The sequence below is a fragment of the Ilyonectria robusta genome, assembly GCF_021365365.1.
Source record: "Ilyonectria robusta strain PMI_751 chromosome Unknown BGZ61scaffold_2, whole genome shotgun sequence".
NCBI lineage: Eukaryota > Fungi > Ascomycota > Sordariomycetes > Hypocreales > Nectriaceae > Ilyonectria > Ilyonectria robusta.
In genome coordinates, this window is record NW_025764436.1 from 1,658,163 (window position 1) to 1,674,102 (window position 15,940).

General features: G+C 53.0%; 5 protein-coding genes across 5 annotated transcripts; 3 read left to right on the top strand and 2 right to left on the bottom strand.

Moving 5' to 3' along the window:
* The first annotated feature begins 57 nt into the window (after nt 1-57).
* On the top strand, nt 58-3,362 carry BGZ61DRAFT_441192 (putative disulfide isomerase). Its single transcript, XM_046244556.1, has 3 exons — nt 58-616; nt 669-2,484; nt 2,534-3,362. Exons 1-3 carry the CDS (start codon nt 420-422, stop codon nt 2,867-2,869), a joined length of 2,349 nt encoding a protein of 782 aa, XP_046110707.1. The 5' UTR covers nt 58-419; the 3' UTR covers nt 2,870-3,362.
* Nucleotides 3,363-4,865: 1,503 nt separating this feature from the next.
* On the top strand, nt 4,866-7,961 carry BGZ61DRAFT_339603 (phospholipase D2; the record flags this gene model as incomplete). Its single annotated transcript, XM_046239244.1, has 7 exons — nt 4,866-5,112; nt 5,213-5,659; nt 5,717-5,860; nt 5,913-6,012; nt 6,068-6,310; nt 6,508-6,610; nt 6,663-7,961. The coding sequence occupies 7 exons, from the start codon at nt 4,866-4,868 to the stop codon at nt 7,959-7,961; spliced, it is 2,583 nt and encodes an 860-aa protein (XP_046110708.1).
* A 517-nt stretch (nt 7,962-8,478) lies between these two features.
* On the bottom strand, nt 8,479-9,296 carry BGZ61DRAFT_88264 (uncharacterized protein). Its single transcript, XM_046257179.1, has 2 exons — nt 9,025-9,296; nt 8,479-8,945 (listed from the first exon to the last, which is right to left on the bottom strand). The coding sequence occupies exons 1-2, from the start codon at nt 9,162-9,164 to the stop codon at nt 8,489-8,491; spliced, it is 597 nt and encodes a 198-aa protein (XP_046110709.1). The 5' UTR covers nt 9,165-9,296; the 3' UTR covers nt 8,479-8,488.
* A 1,382-nt stretch (nt 9,297-10,678) lies between these two features.
* BGZ61DRAFT_441197 (histidine kinase-like ATPase) lies at nt 10,679-13,708 on the top strand. Its single transcript, XM_046244557.1, has 3 exons — nt 10,679-11,283; nt 11,385-11,564; nt 11,615-13,708. The coding sequence occupies exons 1-3, from the start codon at nt 11,161-11,163 to the stop codon at nt 13,517-13,519; spliced, it is 2,208 nt and encodes a 735-aa protein (XP_046110710.1). The 5' UTR covers nt 10,679-11,160; the 3' UTR covers nt 13,520-13,708.
* Nucleotides 13,709-15,913, bottom strand: BGZ61DRAFT_410367 (uncharacterized protein). The gene is made up of 2 exons (XM_046243241.1): nt 15,420-15,913; nt 13,709-15,368 (listed from the first exon to the last, which is right to left on the bottom strand). The coding sequence occupies exons 1-2, from the start codon at nt 15,807-15,809 to the stop codon at nt 13,764-13,766; spliced, it is 1,995 nt and encodes a 664-aa protein (XP_046110711.1). The 5' UTR covers nt 15,810-15,913; the 3' UTR covers nt 13,709-13,763.
* Nucleotides 15,914-15,940: the final 27 nt, after the last annotated feature.

Genomic DNA, 15,940 nt, shown 5'->3' on the forward strand with positions numbered 1-15,940 from the left:
GAAGCATGAGCATTGCGTGTCCCAACGCAGCGCAGCGCTTCTCCTGAACGCCATCTTGTCCATTCTCATGGCTTACTGATCGCATTCTCTGCTTTTCTTTTCCCCTTTGCGTCGACGATTCTTGCGCCTGGTGTGCGCGTTTCCGTCTTGTATTCCTTGTCTCACTTACGCCTATGCTACGGTAGCACCGTCTTCATCACCCGGAGGTTATCGGCTACGCGCACCCGCCATCGCATCACCATTCATCACACTTTGTCTCAGCATTCCATCTGGCTCGTCTCCACAAACCGACCTTCCAACTCCGAACTGTGTCCTCGACTTCGATAATTATTCCCTTGCCCACGCGTTTACAAATCTCCCGCCGACCAGTTGCCGATCCGAAAGACTTGCGCCTACGAGGTGCACCTTACCTGCCCATCATGCGCCTCTCGTCCTTTGCTGTCCTTACAGGCGCTATGGCACTCGCCGGTGCCCAGCTAATGCCCGATGAAGAGGATTTCAAGAAAGAGGCTACTTATTTTAACGACAAGAAAGTACCGGCACTCCTGGAGCTGACCCCCGCCAACTGGGAGGCGGAGATCACCAAGACCAAGTACCTCTTTGTGAAGCACTACAGGTACAGCCCTCGAACAACACCTCATGCTAACGTCATGCTAATCAATGGCTAGTCCATACTGCCCTCACTGTATCGATTTCGCTCCCACTTTTCAATCGATTTACGAATTCTACTACACCTCGCAGCCTGTCGCGGCCGATGCTGTGGATACGACATTCCTCAAGTACTACGACTTCCGATTTGCAACCATCAACTGTGTTGCCTACTATGACCTATGCATGGACCACGCTGTGCAATCCTATCCTACAAGTATCATTTACGAAAATGGCGCTGTCTTCGAGAGCATGAGGGGTGTCAAGAACGCCACGTTTGTCAGCGCTGCCGTCGAGAAGGCTCTCGAAAAGGCCATGCCTGGTTCTCGACCTGCAACTCTCGACCTGCCCGACGTGAAGGACGAGCATATTGCGGAAAAGAAGAAGGCCGCAAAGGCGGCCTATAAGAAGATGGAGGCCGACAGGATCGAAAAGGAGGAAGCTGAGAAGGCAGCAGCTGACGCAGCAGCGGCCGAGAAGGCGGCGGCCGAGAAGGCAGCAACCGAGAAGGCAGCAGCCGAAATCAAGGCTCCTGAGCAGTCCCTTGATGATATTACCGAGAAGCCTCAAACTCCCGACGCATCCGACAAGGTCAAGGAGCCCGCCAAGTCGGACGGGACCGAGAAGTCGACCAAGGACCAGAAGGCTGACGCCTCCAAGGAAGTAATCAACTCTGGCGAGGCAAACGGAAATGCTGCCGAAAAGACCTTTGGTGATGACTGGAAGGTCCCCAGCACCGGTGAGATGTTGAAGAAGACGAAGCCCAAGGAACCTGCCACGATTTACAACCCAGAGGGTGTTAGTGTCCCTTTGACGCCGGGATCCTTCGAGAAACTCGTCACCTCGACTCAGGACCCTTGGTTCATCAAGTTCTATGCCCCTTGGTGCTCTCATTGCAGAGCCATGGCACCGGCGTGGGAGCAAATGGCTAAGTCCGTGGCGGGAAAGCTCAACGTTGGCGAGGTCAACTGCGATGCCGAGTCTCGTCTCTGCAAGGAAGTCGGTGCTCGTGCCTACCCCACCGTTCGCTTCTACAAGGGTGGTGAGAGTTCCGAGTACAAGGGCCTCCGCGGTCTAGGCGACTTTGTTCAGTATGCTGAAAAGGCTCTGGAGGTCGCCGGTGGTATCATCGATGTTGATGCCGCAGCCCTTAAGGAGATGGAAAAGGAAGAGGAAGTCATCTTTGTCTACTTCTACGATCATGCCACCACTACTGAGGACTTCAAGGCCCTTGAGCAGCTCCCACTCAACCTCATTGGGCGCGCCAAGATTGTCAAGACCAACGATCCGGATCTCAACACCAGATTCGGCATCACCACATGGCCTAGATTCTTGGTGTCCAGAGAGGGCCGGCCAACCTACTACACGCCCATCACTCCCGATGAGATGAGAGATATGGATGCCTTGGTTGACTGGATGAAGTCGGTCTGGCTGCCCCTTGTCCCTGAGATGACCGCCACCAATGCTCGCCAGATTATGGAGCACAAGATTGTTGCCCTTGCTGTTCTCAACCGCGACGATGGTGACCGCCTGAAGAACTCCATTAGTGAACTGAAGACTGCAGCTAGCGATTGGATGGATCGACAGGTTCAGGAGTTCCAACTTGAGCGCACAAAGCTCCGCGATTCTAAGCAAATGCGAATTGAGGAGGCCCAGGAACGTGGTGACCAGCGCGGCCTCCGAAATGCCAAGGCCATTAAGATCGACATGGACTCGGCTAGCCGCCAGGAAGTTGCATTTGCCTGGGTCGATGGTGTCTTTTGGGCTCGATGGCTCCAAAAGACATACGGTATCGATGTCAAGGATGGCGAGCGCGTCATTGTCAACGAGGAAGACGTGAGTCGAGTTTAAACACACGCCCTGAAAATATGCTAACCCTCCACAGAGGAAGAGATTCTGGGACAGCACCTCCACGGGCAACCACATCATGGTCACCCGTACTTCCATCATGGAGACTCTCGACAAGGTGGTCTATGGCCCCAACCCCATCACGACCAAGTACACTATCTCTTCATTTGAGAAGATATTCTTTGACATCAAGATGAGTTTTGTGGACCGTCCATTCTTGTCCTGCGCCTTTGTTGTCGCCGCCATCTTTGGTGTCTACTCCTGGCTGCGTAGCCGCAGCCGCCGATCCCGTAGCTACCTTTTCCCTCGTGATGACTCGATGGGTCTCAAGGATGGACTGCTGGGACAGCCTAATAACGCTAAGGCCGACTAAGCATCCAGGACATTTCGAGGGGTGGATTGGGAGACGGTTCTGAAAAGAAAGCAGAGGGGAAATGAAGCCGAAACTACCGCGCCAATCCTGCCCGTGTCACTCCCCTTTGTGAGAACGAAGAGAAGTTTTTGGCTCTAGTCAGGCTAAGAGAACATGTCGCGGGTATCGTGTATTGGAAATTTTGTCTGTCGATCATAGAGATGCTGTCTTGGTTGGGTAATTACGGAGTTAGGGGTTCATTGGGTTGCCTCCGCCTGTGCACCTGTATTGTAGTCGCGTGGAAACGCACCGCTTGCATACATTACTTATTGTTATACTCTTCCCATCGGCTCGGTTCTTGTGAGTCATGGAGAAACATTCTTGTTCACGAGAAAGGACAGTGGTCATACCGGAGGGCCATTCAAATCCTCCGAGAAAATGAGGCGACCAGGGGATGTAGAGCCACGAAAGAAGACGTCGATGGACGGGGATCACAATCACATTTCTTTATTATTTGTCTGTTAACTCTTGATCTGCTGCACTGTATCTCTCCGTGACCAACAAGTTTAGCGTCGCACCATATCACCCAGACGCAATCACTGGGGCCGAGCTGAACCTGTAACGGACCACCTAGATATGGGCGCTAAAGATTGAGGGCTACATACCTGGTAGGTACGAAGGCTGGCGCAGGAAGTTGTCAACTTCCCAAGGTAAAGGCACATACTGGCTGTACAGTGTAGCACAGTACACGGATAGTATCTTTCAGTATCTAATAAACTCTTTGGATCGTTATTATTTAATACTTAGGTAATGTACTTAAGTTCTTATTTTCATACAAATAAAATTTTATTATTAGCCTAAGGAATACGTTGAAAATAATATTCAACAGATTTTAGTTGAAGTTTCGCTGTTCTTGCTTATCTTCAGTAGTTGAATCAGTTGTAGATTGTACTGTACGAGGTAACTTACTGTCCACCTAGATACAGCGAAGTTATCAAACTTCCTGCGCCAGCTTTCGTATACAAAATTCCAGGTAGGCGCCGCCAGTGGAGGCCCGATCTAATGTGAATTTGGATAGGACTTGCCGTGGTTCCGTGTCACGCGGCTGCACCATAGCCGGATATCACGGAATCTGTCCTTAGTACGAGTACCTGGACTCGTTCGTTTCCCCTTCGCGACTGCCCTTCGATTTGAGTGTTCCCAACCAGCCCGGCGCGGGAACGGGTGGGGCCGGGACTCGGGAGAGCGCCGGGCGATTGACGTTAATGGGACATGTCTATATCATTACTCTTCTACATCACAGTATGTACTGCTAATAAAAACCCGCATCGCTCAAGGGATAAAACACTATCGGGTGATTCAACAGCAAAAGAAACTAAAAACAGGGCGTAGCTGAACTCACTCGCGCCGTCCCCGCCACGGCCACATATGCGCCTATTAGCTTCGGCGGCCAGTCCCACCTCCGGATCCCGGAGCCCCGACCTGGAGCCGAGAGTCCGCCTCAAGAGCTGCTACGAAGTGCAGTGGTCTCTAAGCCGGCATAAAGAGGCGCCCAGAGAGTACAAAATCCTGGGCCTAGAATCACTCAGGCGACACGCGCGGCTTGGCTGTGCCTAGCGTGATGACTGCATCCCATCAGCGTCTTGTACCATTGACACCACATGGCATTGGCCCTGTCACGAATCTCTTCTTCATAGACCAGGTACCACGGGGGAAGCGACTTTTCTGACAGTTAGTCAGGTAAATTCCTTCATTCATTCACCGCTCTCCTCTCTCTTCAACAAGCATGGATAGCTGTGTGCTTTGCTCTTCTCCCTCGCCGCCTCCAAAGCCACATTGTACGAGCTTGATCATTTCATCTATGGTGCTGCGCCCCGCTTTGCCGCGCTATCCGCCCCTCATTCATGCATGATTGCGTTGTTCCAGCTCTGATTCAATTCAGCATCAACGTCAGCATTTATTACTCCCTCAGCCCTCCCACATCTTGAGAAAATCCATCCTTACTCTATTAAAGACCATGGACTCCATCTTCAAGCAAGTTGGCGCTCACGTCGAGGGGCTGAGCCAGCAAGTAGGCGCCTCCATCGAGTCGGCCTTTGGCGGCGCGAACAAGCAAGATGTCCAATCCAACACCGAAGCCGACCCTCAGTCAGCAACCCAGGGTACGAACCGTTTCGGCTCCTTCGCTCCGCAAGTATCCGGCAACTGCAAGTGGTATGTTGACGGAGCTTCTTATTTCTGGGCTGTGTCTGAGGCGCTTGAGAGTAAGTCTTCCATGTTTCGACTCCAGAAACAAGTCTGCCATGTTTGACCCCAGAAACATGACCAGAGATATATTAATCTAACGTGTTTGCCGGAATTTAGAGGCCCAGGAGAGCATCATGATCCTGGATTGGTGGCTGAGCCCCGAGCTCTATCTGCGCCGCCCCCCTTCCAAGTACGAGTCGTATCGCCTGGATGTAATGCTCAAGGCCGCTGCCGAACGAGGAGTCAAGGTCTATGTAATCGTATATAAGGAAGTGCAAGCCGCCCTCACACTTGATTCTGAGCATACTCGACGTGCGCTCGAAGCCCTGCATCCCAATGTCAAAGTCTTCAGGCACCCAGATCACCTCCCTACAGGTTACGACTTGACCAAAGAATTGGGCAAATCCCTAAAGGCCCTCACCCAATTTGACCTTGCCCGAGCTTCTGGAGATGCTGTAAAGGCTGTCTACGGTACTGGTGACGGAATCGTTCTCTATTGGGCCCATCATGAGAAGCTCCTTGTCATTGATCGTAAGCTTGCTTTCATGGGCGGCTTGGACATGTGTATGCAATCTTCTCTCTTCTTCTTCTCTTTCGAACAGTTTCCGCTGACACACACAGGCTTTGGGAGATGGGACACCAGTTCGCACCCCATTTCGGACGTCAAGCCAGGCGACCTCTCTGGCATAATCTTCCCTGGACAAGACTACAACAACGCAAGGGTGTACGACTTTGCAGATGTCAAAGACTGGGAGGTAAACCAGCGTATGAACTCCAGATCCGTTCCGAGGGAGCTCAGCTAAAAAGGATTTTGCAGTGGATAGGACGAAAAGCTCCCGTATGGGTTGGTCCGATGTTGCCTTGAGCATGAATGGACAGATTGTGCCCAATCTCGTGAGCCACTTCGTTCATAGATGGTAATTATGTGCATTGAACCGCGTTCCTAGTCCTTCCACACTAACTCCCCCTCAGGAACTTCATCTATGCAACGAAATACAAGAACAAGAACCCTGGAAAATACTCGAAGCTGGAAGTTCATTCACAGGCTCCAGACAGCCACCAAGAGAGAAAAGAGCATGTCTACGATGACTACCTTGGTGGTCTCACAGATCAGTTCAACCGACTGAGCAACTTCATGTCTCACGATGAGACGCACCACCACGGTCAACAAAAGTCGCATCGTGGTGAATTACCACGTATTCAGCTGGTCCGAAGGTACTTTTGTTCATTCTTATTCCTTCTTCTTTTTCGATGATCGGGAGCAGTCTCAAGTAATGTTGAAGGAAGCTCACAGCCGCCGCTTGTGGGGTGGTTGTGCCCCCCTCGATGCCCTCACCTAGCTAACCAGTCATACATACCATCAACACACATTGTTGTCCTCGCAACAATTAGCATCCAGCTAACTTTTACAGCTGTTCCGAGTGGAGTGCAGGACTCCCAACAGAGCACTCCATCCAAAACGCCTACGTCAGCGCCATAAAAGCCGCCCAATCTTTTTGTTATATTGAGAACCAGGTAAATAAGATGCGTTAAATTTATCACCGAGGTCTAATTATAAATTTAATAGTTCTTTATCACGGCAACAGATAGCACAACGCGTGTGAAGAATCAAATTGGTGCTGCCATTGTCGAGAGAATCGTGCGTGCGTTCAACGAGGGCCAGCGTTTCAAGGTCATTGTCTTGATGCCCTCAGTTCCAGCATTCGCCGGGGATCTACAGAGCGAGGGGGCCCTTGGAACACGCGCCATAATGGAGTTCCAATACAATTCTATCTCTCGTGGCAAATCCAGCATCATCGAGAAGTTGAAAGCCGCCGGGATTCAGGACCCCAGAAGCTATATCGAGTTCTACAACCTGCGCTCATTCGACAGAATCAACACGTCCAGGACCATGGAAGATGCTCAATCTCGAGCCGGTGTGTCGTATGAAGATGCGAGAAAAGAATATGAAGACCACATTGACCGCCGGCTTGACAGCTTGTCTCAGGACAATACGGACCATTACGACAGATACCGACGCGAAGCTGCCCAAGTGAAAGACGTCACGCTCGATACCATCACTTCCGTTTATATGGACGGCGGGCCAAATGTTACCGAGCTAACTTGGGACGGTAACCCAGAGGATGAGATCAACGCCTTCGTCAGCGAGCAGCTCTATATCCACACCAAGCTCTTAATAGTAGACGATAGCCTTGTTATTTGCGGCAGCGCAAACCTGAATGACCGTTCCCAGTTGGGAAGTCACGACTCAGAAATAGCAGTCGTCATCGAGGATCGATATAATACTGTGGACTCTTTCATGGACGGTCAACCCTTTAAGGCCTCACGTTTCGCCGCCTCCCTGCGTCGATACCTTTTCCGCAAGCATCTTGGTCTCATTCCAGACCAGCATCCCGATCGCCCTGATTCGAACTGGACACCTGTTGATGTCTCCCCCAATCATTATGACTGGGGCTCGCCGGCTGACCAGCTCGTTGTTGATCCACTCTCGTCCAACTTCCAGAACCTCTGGAGACGCACGGCTCAATCGAACACTGAAATCTTCAGCCGTGCTTTCCACCCTGTGCCTAATGATCTGGTGCGCACTTGGGAGGCCTACGACAAGTTCTTCACTGATAAATTCATCATCCCTGGCAAGAAGGAAGAGACGAAGAAAAAGGAGGATGAAGACGTCAAGGAGGGAAAGGTGGAATACGGCCATATAGTCCGCAGCGAATTCCCCGGCGGTGTCCAGGAAGTCAAGGAATGGCTAGGCGGTATCCGCGGCACACTTGTCGAGATGCCGCTCGACTTCCTCATTGATGTCGATGACATTGCAAAGGAGGGACTGAGTCTTAACAGTCTCACAGATGAGCTCTACACCTGATTTGAACTCTATATCGTTCGGGTAACATGTTAGTACGGATAGCAATAGTTCTGATTTAACAATTTGACGAATCTACTTGACTTGCGTTGCGACCAATTTTATTTTAAGCGACCTGTCAGTTATAGATAGTACTGTTTAACCCTCTCCGACCACATCGTTCCCTAGGTAGAGAGTGCGGAAATTACCAAGGAAAAGAGAAAAGCAGAAACTATGTTAATCCAGTTGTGTATCTGTCTACCGATACTTAAATACCAACAAAAGTGCCTCCGCGCTCCCAAAGCATCGATTCTATGCCCGCACGTATCAAGCCACCAAGAGCAAACGCCGACAACAAAAGCAGGGATACCAAAATCCATCCTACCTCCCATAACCACAAACGCCTACCAGTTTCTCAAAGCACTCCTCCGCCCCTTTTGTCTGCCGTGTAATCCTCGTGCACCCTTTTTCATTTTCTTTATGCTGTCTTCGTCTCGCTCACTGAAGGAAGCCGGCCTACCAATGCGCTAGGTCTAGTCGCCTCTTGTCAGTCAGCGACGGGGTTTGGGATGAGCCCGTCCGCTCCGAGAGCCGTTGACGGCACGCCTTCGGCGGCGCTCAGCGAGACGTTTCTTGTTATCGGTATGCATTTCGGTGAGTGCCTTCGCAATCGGGTCGGACGGAGGCGCTGCGGCAGTTGAGGGGTCGCGCTGCATTACCACGTCTGATTCCAGTTGAGAGGGAGGCTGCGGCTCGTTGAAGGATTGACCAATGCAAAGGAGGATATCGTCGGCGGTTCGGTGACCGGAATCGTCGATGCTTAAAATCTCTTCTGTTGAGACGCCAGTCCGACCCGAGTCACGCAACCCTTCTTGGAGACGGAGGCGCGTAAGACGGGGCAGCACTGTCTCTGGACGATGAGAGCTTGGAGGGCTCTGAGGTGGCAGAGATGGAGGTCGGTTGGTGGTGGTGTCCATATCCATATCGGAGGCTGGAGGCGAACTAGTTCTGGTGCAAGTGAGTTACCAGTTAGCGAAAGAGAACACCCAGACATCAAAAAGCAACAGGAGATGAGCGAGTTACTTACCGGATACTCGGTTCGGGGAAAGTAGATGTTGCAGCCGGGCCACTCATGTTTGATTCGGCTTTTGGAGCACTCATACTACTCTCTAAAGAGAAGGAGGCAGGAAGGGTTTGGGAGGATAAATTATCACCTTGTGGATCCATGGGGTCTAATGACGACTTGTGGTAGTATCAGGGAGGCAGCGCACGTAGATCTCTTTATACTCGACATTGTAAGCCACAGTGCCAAGCCAGAATGGCATCAATCAGAACTTTATGCCATGTAACTGGCATTCCGCACCTAATGCAGGAGGGTAGCGTCTGGGGCCACAGTGAAAAGCAGGGCAACTACCCACCCAACACTGCACATGCTTGCGCCGACAGAAGAAGGGCTGGCCAACCAAACGGGCAAAAGTGATGCAGGTCATTCATGCTGTTGGCCAGTAGCGTCTCAGCTGCCGGGGCTGATGAAGACGGCCTGCGAGTTCTGCATGTTGTGTGTGGCTCTTGGGCATCTGGAAGTAGGCGAACTAGTATACGCGCTGGCGCAGCGACCATATGGGGGGGGCTGAGCGCCCCATATGCGCCTCGATTGACTATTGATGTGGATAATCCAAGACCAGGATCTCACAGTGTTAGTACAGATTGGCGAGAACATGGCCCTGGTTGTAGAGATATTCGCTTCGTTGAGTGACGATGCCACTTTCTCTCTCTTTGTCCCATTGTATGGGAGTAGAATAACAGGAAAGTCCCTCGTATAATAAAGAGCCCCCACGCCAGGGTCATCAGCTGTGTGTGACAAGTCACCAAGCCATTGACGTTATGAGAAGAGACACAATCTCCTTTGGGAAAGGTCGCCAACTCCGAATGGCCTGGAGGCCGCCGACCGTTGGCGTCTCTCTCACGCCTAAGAAACCACATTGATCTTTCTAGTCACTAGGCACAATTTTTGGTCAAACCCGTCTGCCTGAATCGAATCCCGAAGAGAGAAAACTTCACTCCGTCATCGTGGCAAGGCTTTCTCGTTCATCAGCAATGCCACTCAGCAGGCAGCGAGGCTGGGTTGGTGGGTCTGGACCAAAGCGTGTGGTTGCATAGGATGCATCCGAATTGGGTCAAGACGATAGTAGTGGTGCATTGGGGCGTGCAAATCACGCACCTCCTCAAAGAATGATCATGTCAGGCTGGGTCTTATTCTCAATTATTGACAGGGAATTCTGAGCTAGGGACTACCGAATGCGATGGAGTCTTGGGTCTGCAGACACACCACAGCGGTTGAGTTGGTTTCTCAGCTGGCTTCCGGGGAGTATGGGTACGTCTATAATAAACGAGTAGCTTTCAACGAGGCTCGGGTAGATGGGAGGTTGAAGAAAATCGCAACAGATTCGGGACAATTGCATATAGGTCACTTGAAAAATATCTAGGGCGCGCATCTTCAAGGACTAAGAACCAGTCAATTTCCGAACGCGCGTACCAAAAATATGATTACCCGAGTCAGAGGTCTACATGAGATATCTTTGTTATTGTTCTCTCTGAGGGAGAAGTGGACAAGGTTGAAACATGATGTGCGACATGCAGGCTCAGGTGAGGCTGAGGAGCTGGCCGCCAGTGGCATCACTTACAGGGCCTGCGGCATAGACCCTGGCTGGCTTGGCTGCCTCTTCTCTCATCCCCCACAACAGCGGATGAGGTGATAACAGGGTCACGCAAAGAACCAGAGGGGAGGTGTTCACTCTCTCCAGTGCAGTAGTTCCTACGATGTCGATGGCTGGCTAATGAACGATCACCATCCGCAGGGCAGACGACAGGTCACGTGCTTTCGCGCCGTACCGCGCAGCACCAGGCACCATGTACCATTGTCTCCGCCATCCACACGCTCGACAGCCTCGCATTTCCTTGATTGGCCGTCCGACTCGACTGTTGCACAAAGAGTCCTCGACGTCGTTTATCCTCGGCTATTCAGGCCAGTGAACACTCAGTCCGAAGGATATTCGCGCTTGCTGTCGTCAAATCATCGCCCAGCGAGGTGCAGCTCACGTTGACGAGTCATACTCGCCTCGCACCAACTTCATGTTCACCTTGCTCCCCACTCGCTGCTGCGAGGGTTACAGCAAAAAGTGAGGCAGCTGGCCCGGGAAAGTCCGGCAGAGCTGTCATCACGATGCCCGACACCACGGACATGGACATTGACGATGAAGTGCATCCTGGGGCAATGGCAACTAGCGGCATCAAGCGGAAGGCCGACGGCGACCCCGAGGAGTCTCGCCCTGCCCGCAGAATCAAGGCAAGCAAGAAGCATGCGTTGGCGACCCGTCGTCTGCCCAGATTCCCCGCCTCATCCTCGTTTCAACATCCAATGCCTCGGCTAACAGTTCCGAGCTGCAGGCCCTTGATCCCAATGTGGTTAACAAGATAGCAGCGGGCGAGATCATCGTTGCACCGGTTCATGCACTCAAGGAACTGATAGAAAACGCCGTCGATGCGGGATCCACCTCGTTGGAGATCCTTGCCAAGGATGGCGGGCTCAAGCTCCTCCAGATCACCGACAATGGGTGTGGCATCCAGGTACGCCCGAACCTGACCCTCCTCCTTATACGGGGCTGACTGGTCCCCAGAAAGAAGACTTGGCCATCCTCTGTGAGCGCCATACCACCTCCAAGATTACCTCCTTCGAGGACCTCTCCTCCATAGCCACATATGGATTTCGAGGCGAAGCCTTGGCCAGCATCAGCCACATTGCACATTTGACCGTGACAACCAAAACCAAAGACTCTGACCTCGCCTGGCGCGCTACGTACCAAGATGGTAAACTTGCCCCGGCAAAGCATGGTCAGTCTGCCGAGCCAAAGGGCGTTGCTGGTCGTCCCGGTACCCAAATAACCGTCGAAGACCTGTTCTATAACATCACCGCTCGCCGGAAAGCGTTCCGCTCCTTCCCTGATGAGTTCAACAAGATCATAGATATGGTAGGCAGATATGCTGTGCATTGCAAAGGAGTCGGCTTCACCTGCAAGAAGGCGGGCGAATCCTCCACCAGCCTCTCAATCCAAGCTCAGGCGACTGTTATCGACCGTATCCGCCAGATCCACGGCAGCAGTGTTGCCAACGAGCTCATCAAGTTTGAGACCTCGGAGGACCGCTGGGGTTTCAAGGCCGAAGGTTACACAACAAATGCCAACTATTCTGTCAAGAAGACTACCCTTTTACTCTTCATCAACCATCGCTGCGTTGAGTCGACCCACATCAAAAAGGCGCTGGAGCAAATGTACTCGAACTTCCTGCCAAAGCAAGGCCATCCATTCGTCTACCTGAGTTTAGAGATTGAGCCAGCTCGAGTAGATGTCAACGTCCATCCAACCAAAAGGGAGGTTCATTTCCTCAATGAGGACGAAATCATTCAAGCAATATGCGAGCACATCGAAACTAAGCTTGCCGCCGTGGATACAAGTCGAACATTCATGACTCAGACCCTCCTGCCTGGTGTGAAGGCCGCCGACCCATCTCCACGAACGGATAATGACGGTACCCCAGGTCGAGTGACCCCCTTAACCAAGAGGCCTAGGCGAAACTCAAATGACTTGGTTCGTACTGATACGTCTGAACGGAAAATAACGTCCATGTTTTCTCGGGCTGGACTCAATCGATCATCGGGATCCACAGATCGCTCGGAGCAGGCGCTGCCCGTACCCGAGGACCTCGATTACGAAACCATTGATCGAGCATCTGTTCCCTGTCGGCTCAGCAGTGTCAAGGAGCTGCGATCCGAGGTCCGCGAAGGAATACATGATGAGTTGACAGAGATATTTGCTTCCCATACTTTTGTTGGAGTAGTTGACGATCATCGCCGATTAGCTGCTATACAAGGAGGCGTCAAGCTGTATTTGATCGATTATGGACACACATGTTTCGAATACTTTTATCAGGTTGGATTGACCGACTTTGGCAACTTCGGTACAATTCGCTTCAGCCCTTCGCTAGACCTGCGGGAGATGCTCCGCATGGCGGCCGAGGTGGAGAAGAACACCGTCTGTTCTCCTGACGAAGACTTTGATGTCGAGACCCTTGTTGATCGAGTGTCAAGCCAGTTGGTTGAGCGCCGAGAGATGCTCCACGAGTACTTTTCCCTTGAGATATCCCCTGCGGGCGAGCTTGTCTCCATCCCGCTCCTCATCAAGGGGTACACACCACCGCTTGTCAAGCTCCCGCGTTTCCTCCTACGCCTCGGGCCCCATGTTGACTGGGGCGATGAGAAGGGCTGTTTTGAAACCTTTCTCCGCGAGCTCGCAACCCTGTACGTCCCCGAACCATTACCCGCTCTTCCAGGAGACGAGGAGGGTCTTCGCACGGAGGACGTCCCCAACGAGATCCGGGTGCGCAGGCAGCATGTCCGGTATGCTGTACAAAACATCTTCTTCCCCGCGTTCAAGGCCAGACTGGTGGCCACGAAGTCACTCATGGAGCAAGGCGTCTTGGAAGTGGCGAGCTTGAAAGGTTTGTATCGGGTTTTTGAGAGGTGTTAAGAGCGGTCATGTTGTCAATACTTCGTGGCCCATTCTATGGTAGTTGTTTGTCTGGTGATTCTGGGCCTGGCTGCGTCATGGTGGGACAAGTAGAAACTGATCTGGCTTTCACGTACGAGTTATGAGATAGAATGCTACAACAGCGTGGACGGTGCAAGGTAAATGTGTTCAATTTCAAAGATCAATCATTCATATTTCATTACTTTTCCTATGCCTTTCCTTTCCTATAATATTTTCCCAGTATCTACGCCTTTGGCTTGTTCTTCCGCTTATACGCCAAGAAACGATTCAAGTTCAGCACGGCTTCATCAGCCCGCAGACGCAGCTCGGCCTGGGCTTGCTTATTAATGGTCTTAACCATGGCGCGTACCTTGGGGACAGCGTCCTCGAGATGCTTGAGGAAGTTGTCCTTCCAGAAGACCTCACGGTCGTAAGCGTACTCCTCGTTGCCGTAGATGTCGAAGAGCTGGTTGAGCGCCTCAACAGCATCCGCGGAGGGCGTGTTGGGCAGACTAGTGAGAAGGGTGATGAGGAAAGCGGCAATCTCACGGTTGCGGTCTGTGGGAGCCGGGTCGAGGGCGAGTTGACCGAGGACGCCGACGCACTTAACGCCGAGGGCCTGGAAAGGATCCTCTGTGTTCTGGACGGCCGCGGCGCCCTTGGTCGCCTGGTAGAGCGCGATGAAGCGGCGGTGCTCGTCGCCAGCCAGCGGGGTGGCGCTGCCGCGGAGGGAGCGGGCGACGGCCCAGGCGAGGCTCGTAACGTGCGTGGCGAGGGCAACGTCGGCGGTGTCGGTCGCGAGGATGGCGGCGATGACCTGGGTCCACAGGGCCTGACCGGCGGGCTGCCATGTGGCCTGGATGGCGGCGTTGTGGGGGTCGGCGAAGTCGATGAGGGAGACGGACCAGGCAATGTTGTTGAGGGCGGAGAGGGCGTGGCCCTGGAGGCGGATGCTGGCGTCGTCGTTGGGGGGGAGGGCGGCGATGCGAATGAGCTCAGGGAGGGCGGTTTGGATGAGGGCTTTGAGGACGGGCAGGTCATCGATGTTGTCGTGGTTCTCGTCATCGTCGGCACCTGTTACCATATCCATATCGGCCTCCATCTCGTCCTGATCCATCTCTTCATCCTCTTCATCCTCGCCGTCCTCACCATCAGGCCCTTCGCCGTCAGATCCAGCTTCGTCAGCGTCGTCATCAGCATCATCCATAGCCTCGTCATCCTTGGCACCCCCAGCCTGGGGCTTAGGGGCCTCGGCAGCGTCCCGAGAGTTGTTGAGGCTGGTTCCAATGGAGGCAAGGATCTCGAGCGCCAGCTGCTGGTACTCGATGGGGTTCGCCCAGCCAGTGGCGTCGGTGACAACCTGTCCGGGCTGGAACGAGCCGATGGCCTTGGAGAGAGTAGGGATGAGGAATGAGTCGTCGGCGCCGAGGGGAATGTCCTGGCCCTCAAGAGAGGCGAAAATGTTGTGAAGGACGCCACAGGCAAGCACGCCGTCGCTACTGGGCTCCTCGCGCAGCGCCAGGACGGTGTCGTAACAGCGAGGTCCCTTGGAGTTGATGATCTTTTCGGCAAGTTCCTCGTTGTCCTCGCAAAGGATCATGAGGCAGGCGAGGGTGTCGGTTCGGAGAGATACCACCTCAGGGATGTGTGAGAGCTCGTTAGAGCTAAGAAGGAAGACAAATCGTGGAATGACGGCATTGCGGGCGATGGCTTCCAAGATGTCATCTTGGGCCTCAGCCAGGGCGGTCAGAAGAGAGATCAGCGATGATGCGATGCTTAGTACTGTGGCCTGCTCTGTCTTGGACTTCTTCAGGAATTCCGTCTCTTTGGACTGGAGCGTCTCAGAGATCTGCTGCGGGTTAGCCTAGCTCATGAGATCAACAGTTGAGATTCCACCTACCGACTTGGCCGCATACTCAATGGCAGTGAGCACATCTACTCGGTATAGATGAATGCAGAAATCAGATTCCTCCTCTTGCGCCAGCACCTGGAGAATGCCCCAGCCAGCAGCACGGCTCTCGAGGGCGGCATCCGTCAAAGTCTGGGTGAGCACGGTGTGAACAATCTGTTCGCGCAGCAGCAGCTTGCGACACCTTTCATCCTGGATGATGTTTGAGACGGCAGCGGCCGCGGCGGAGCGAGACTTGGGGTCGGCGCTCTTCAGGTCCTTGATGACGGGGAGAATCTTCTGCTCGCGCAGCGCGGCGAGTTCTGGGTCGGACGGCGGCTTTACAGACTTTATGGGGTCTTTGCGCTGGGCGTTGCCTCGGTTCCTGCGGGACTTGGCCATTTTATAGATGACAGGTTCTCTTGCGACAGCGTGCCTGAAACCGGTTGATTTGTGTGAATGATATCACAATTCGTGCGCTGAAGTTGTGAAGTTGTGCATGGTGGATGGAATTTTTCTAGTGACGCTGGGTC

What these genes read in the sequence shown, in the direction of transcription:
- BGZ61DRAFT_441192 (XM_046244556.1), top strand. Translation starts at nt 420, where the DNA reads ATGCGCCTCTCGTCCTTTGCTGTCCTTACAGGCGCTATGGCACTCGCC. An exon ending in CTCTTTGTGAAGCACTACAG is followed by an intron (nt 617 to 668) that starts GTACAGCCCTCG and finishes ATCAATGGCTAG; the next exon opens with TCCATACTGCCCTCACTGTA. An exon ending in TCATTGTCAACGAGGAAGAC is followed by an intron (nt 2,485 to 2,533) that starts GTGAGTCGAGTT and finishes AACCCTCCACAG; the next exon opens with AGGAAGAGATTCTGGGACAG.
- BGZ61DRAFT_88264 (XM_046257179.1), bottom strand. Translation starts at nt 9,164, where the DNA reads ATGGATCCACAAGGTGATAATTTATCCTCCCAAACCCTTCCTGCCTCC. An exon ending in TTCCCCGAACCGAGTATCCG is followed by an intron (nt 8,946 to 9,024) that starts GTAAGTAACTCG and finishes CACTTGCACCAG; the next exon opens with AACTAGTTCGCCTCCAGCCT.
- BGZ61DRAFT_441197 (XM_046244557.1), top strand. Translation starts at nt 11,161, where the DNA reads ATGCCCGACACCACGGACATGGACATTGACGATGAAGTGCATCCTGGG. An exon ending in GCCCTGCCCGCAGAATCAAG is followed by an intron (nt 11,284 to 11,384) that starts GCAAGCAAGAAG and finishes TCCGAGCTGCAG; the next exon opens with GCCCTTGATCCCAATGTGGT. An exon ending in ACAATGGGTGTGGCATCCAG is followed by an intron (nt 11,565 to 11,614) that starts GTACGCCCGAAC and finishes ACTGGTCCCCAG; the next exon opens with AAAGAAGACTTGGCCATCCT.
- BGZ61DRAFT_410367 (XM_046243241.1), bottom strand. Translation starts at nt 15,809, where the DNA reads ATGGCCAAGTCCCGCAGGAACCGAGGCAACGCCCAGCGCAAAGACCCC. An exon ending in TTGAGTATGCGGCCAAGTCG is followed by an intron (nt 15,369 to 15,419) that starts GTAGGTGGAATC and finishes AACCCGCAGCAG; the next exon opens with ATCTCTGAGACGCTCCAGTC.